Source organism: Trichinella spiralis (genome assembly GCF_000181795.1).
Source record: "Trichinella spiralis strain ISS 195 chromosome Unknown Scfld5, whole genome shotgun sequence".
Lineage (NCBI taxonomy): Eukaryota > Metazoa > Nematoda > Enoplea > Trichinellida > Trichinellidae > Trichinella > Trichinella spiralis.
The window spans coordinates 1,900,848-1,902,860 of record NW_003526944.1 but is presented as its reverse complement, the minus strand read 5'-3'; the positions used below and the strand labels follow the sequence as shown (position 1 = coordinate 1,902,860).

General features: G+C 32.5%; 2 protein-coding genes across 2 annotated transcripts; both read left to right on the top strand.

The window, feature by feature from the left end:
* Positions 1-498: 498 nt before the first annotated feature.
* On the top strand, positions 499-891 carry Tsp_04081a (hypothetical protein; the record flags this gene model as incomplete). The annotated part of the gene is made up of 5 exons (XM_003374846.1): positions 499-536; positions 581-607; positions 708-713; positions 750-790; positions 822-891. Coding segments are annotated over 5 exons (182 nt in total), but the record flags the coding sequence as incomplete, so codon positions are not given.
* A 135-nt stretch (positions 892-1,026) lies between these two features.
* Tsp_04080 (conserved hypothetical protein) lies at positions 1,027-1,978 on the top strand. Its single transcript, XM_003374845.1, has 6 exons — positions 1,027-1,033; positions 1,117-1,261; positions 1,337-1,384; positions 1,458-1,503; positions 1,629-1,733; positions 1,922-1,978. Exons 1-6 carry the CDS (start codon positions 1,027-1,029, stop codon positions 1,976-1,978), a joined length of 408 nt encoding a protein of 135 aa, XP_003374893.1.
* Positions 1,979-2,013: the final 35 nt, after the last annotated feature.

Below are 2,013 nucleotides of genomic sequence, written 5' to 3'. Positions count from 1 at the left end.
GTACTTTTTCGGGATTTTTAGTATTTCAATGCTTCAGGTTAATAGGTTTTCATTTCATGTAATTTAACAAAGTAAATTTCAAAATTTGCATAATAATGCCATTTTACTTAGTAATAAGCAGTGTGTAAATAAAAACGTAATAAATTTCATCATGTCATTAAATAAAATTGTTCGCTATATTCATTTTACTGTGCTATTACTGCATGAAAATTAGGTTGTTCCAACGCAGGCAAAGTGGTTTATTATTTGCATAGTTTACTTAGCGTTATGTGTTTAATCAGAGTACTTTGTATACATTCAGTTATTCAGTTCACTGGTATTGCAGCACGCAGCGGCTCAACTGTAATTCCTCTCTTCAGTGCTATCTGTGAATAAGCGGTAAGTTATATTATGCATTGTGATGGTGTTATGTCATGCATGTCATTTGTATTGCTCTACTAATATGGTGAATGGGAACTAAAGGGTGTCTCTAACTGTATTATTTTCCCTAAATTTCAGCTACTTCACAAGCTAAAGACAGACAAGTGCGCATTACTGTTTTTCATTTTGAGATGACTACATTAATAAAATTCACTTTCAGAAATTCACGTCATCACGTTTACATCAAGTATTATTTAACAGCCTCATTATAAAAAGTAGGTGAAAATGGTATGTATCTATAATAATAATTTTGAAAAGTCTTGATTATTTTTAATGGTTATTTTTAGATTCCGGTAATATGATGTGAATTTCTTCACTTTGACATTCAGAGCACTTGCCTGAAATCACATTGCGTTATCACAGATGATCGGTCATTGAAATGTTTTGTTTTAGTTATTCAGTCAGATTCTTCGTGTTCGTGCAAGTTTTAATTTGGCTATTGAATCTCGACGGAAACAGTTCGACAAATAAATAGACAGTTGCCTATATTAGCTTTTGAATATGCCGGTCTGTCAGCCAGCTTTGCTTCAGAAGTGATCACATGATGACGGATTGATTCAAGTCCTCAACAGAACTTTGCCAAGCATGTACTGCATGCTTGAAGCTATGAAAAGTAATTGAAGTGCATTTTCAAATAAAATCAAATTTTTTTTAATTATTATGGTTTATTTCTCAAGTTTAACTTTGAATTTTCAGGCTATTCTAGCGGCATCAGAAAATTCAAAAAAAATGGATTACATTATTGTTATCAAAGAGTTATGTCGTTACCGTTTGTTTACCTGTTTGTTGAAGTTGGCGTGGGGACAGATATGGAGCATGGCATGTTGAACATGACAATTCGGTTTGGCATTTAAATTTTTCAATTGTGGTATTGATAAAAATTGGTATGTAGATATTTTGTACATGATAACTTTAGTTTGCATCATCAAATGGAAGACCCATGTGGTTTTGCGTATCACAAAGGGTAAAAAGAAATTACGTACTGTTTTGAGTAGTAATAAATTTCTTCAGCTTAAAGAATTATGAATTTACTACAGATTTCGTTTCGTTTCCACAGAGTTCACACTGCAGTGTTGCTTATTAGTAAGAATTATTGGTAAGAATCTGTACGCGAATCATTTAATGCGAAAAAAGCTGGGATGTGACACTCTGAATTAATGAAAATAGCTAATGGATTTTTTGAAATACTTATTTGCATTTTATTTTAGCATGATTTATTTGCTTCTGATAGCAATGAATTTGGATTGTTTGTAAGTGAAATCAGTTTGGAAGTCCCAATTGCTGCCCAGTTTGGCTTACGTGCAGTTGCGTACGTATTTTTGTCACTGTATGTGTAGTTGAATCGAAAGCGAAATATGGTTTTTATTCATTTTTATTTTCATCTTCATTTTCAAATATCCTCACCAGTTTTTTGAAGATTTTGCAGGTAAGTTTAAGTACAGAAGATAGCAAGAAAGGGCAAGTATACAGGTAAGTTTAAGTGTAGAAGATAAATATACAGGTAAGTCTGGTAAGTACAGAAGCTAAAAGAAAATGGCAAGTAAGAGGATTCAGGTAAGTCTAAGTGTAGAAGAAGACTACAGGTATGTCTGG

What these genes read in the sequence shown, in the direction of transcription:
- Tsp_04080 (XM_003374845.1), top strand. An exon ending in ATGTTGAACATGACAATTCG is followed by an intron (nt 1,262 to 1,336) that starts GTTTGGCATTTA and finishes TGATAACTTTAG; the next exon opens with TTTGCATCATCAAATGGAAG. An exon ending in GCTTACGTGCAGTTGCGTAC is followed by an intron (nt 1,734 to 1,921) that starts GTATTTTTGTCA and finishes ATAAATATACAG; the next exon opens with GTAAGTCTGGTAAGTACAGA.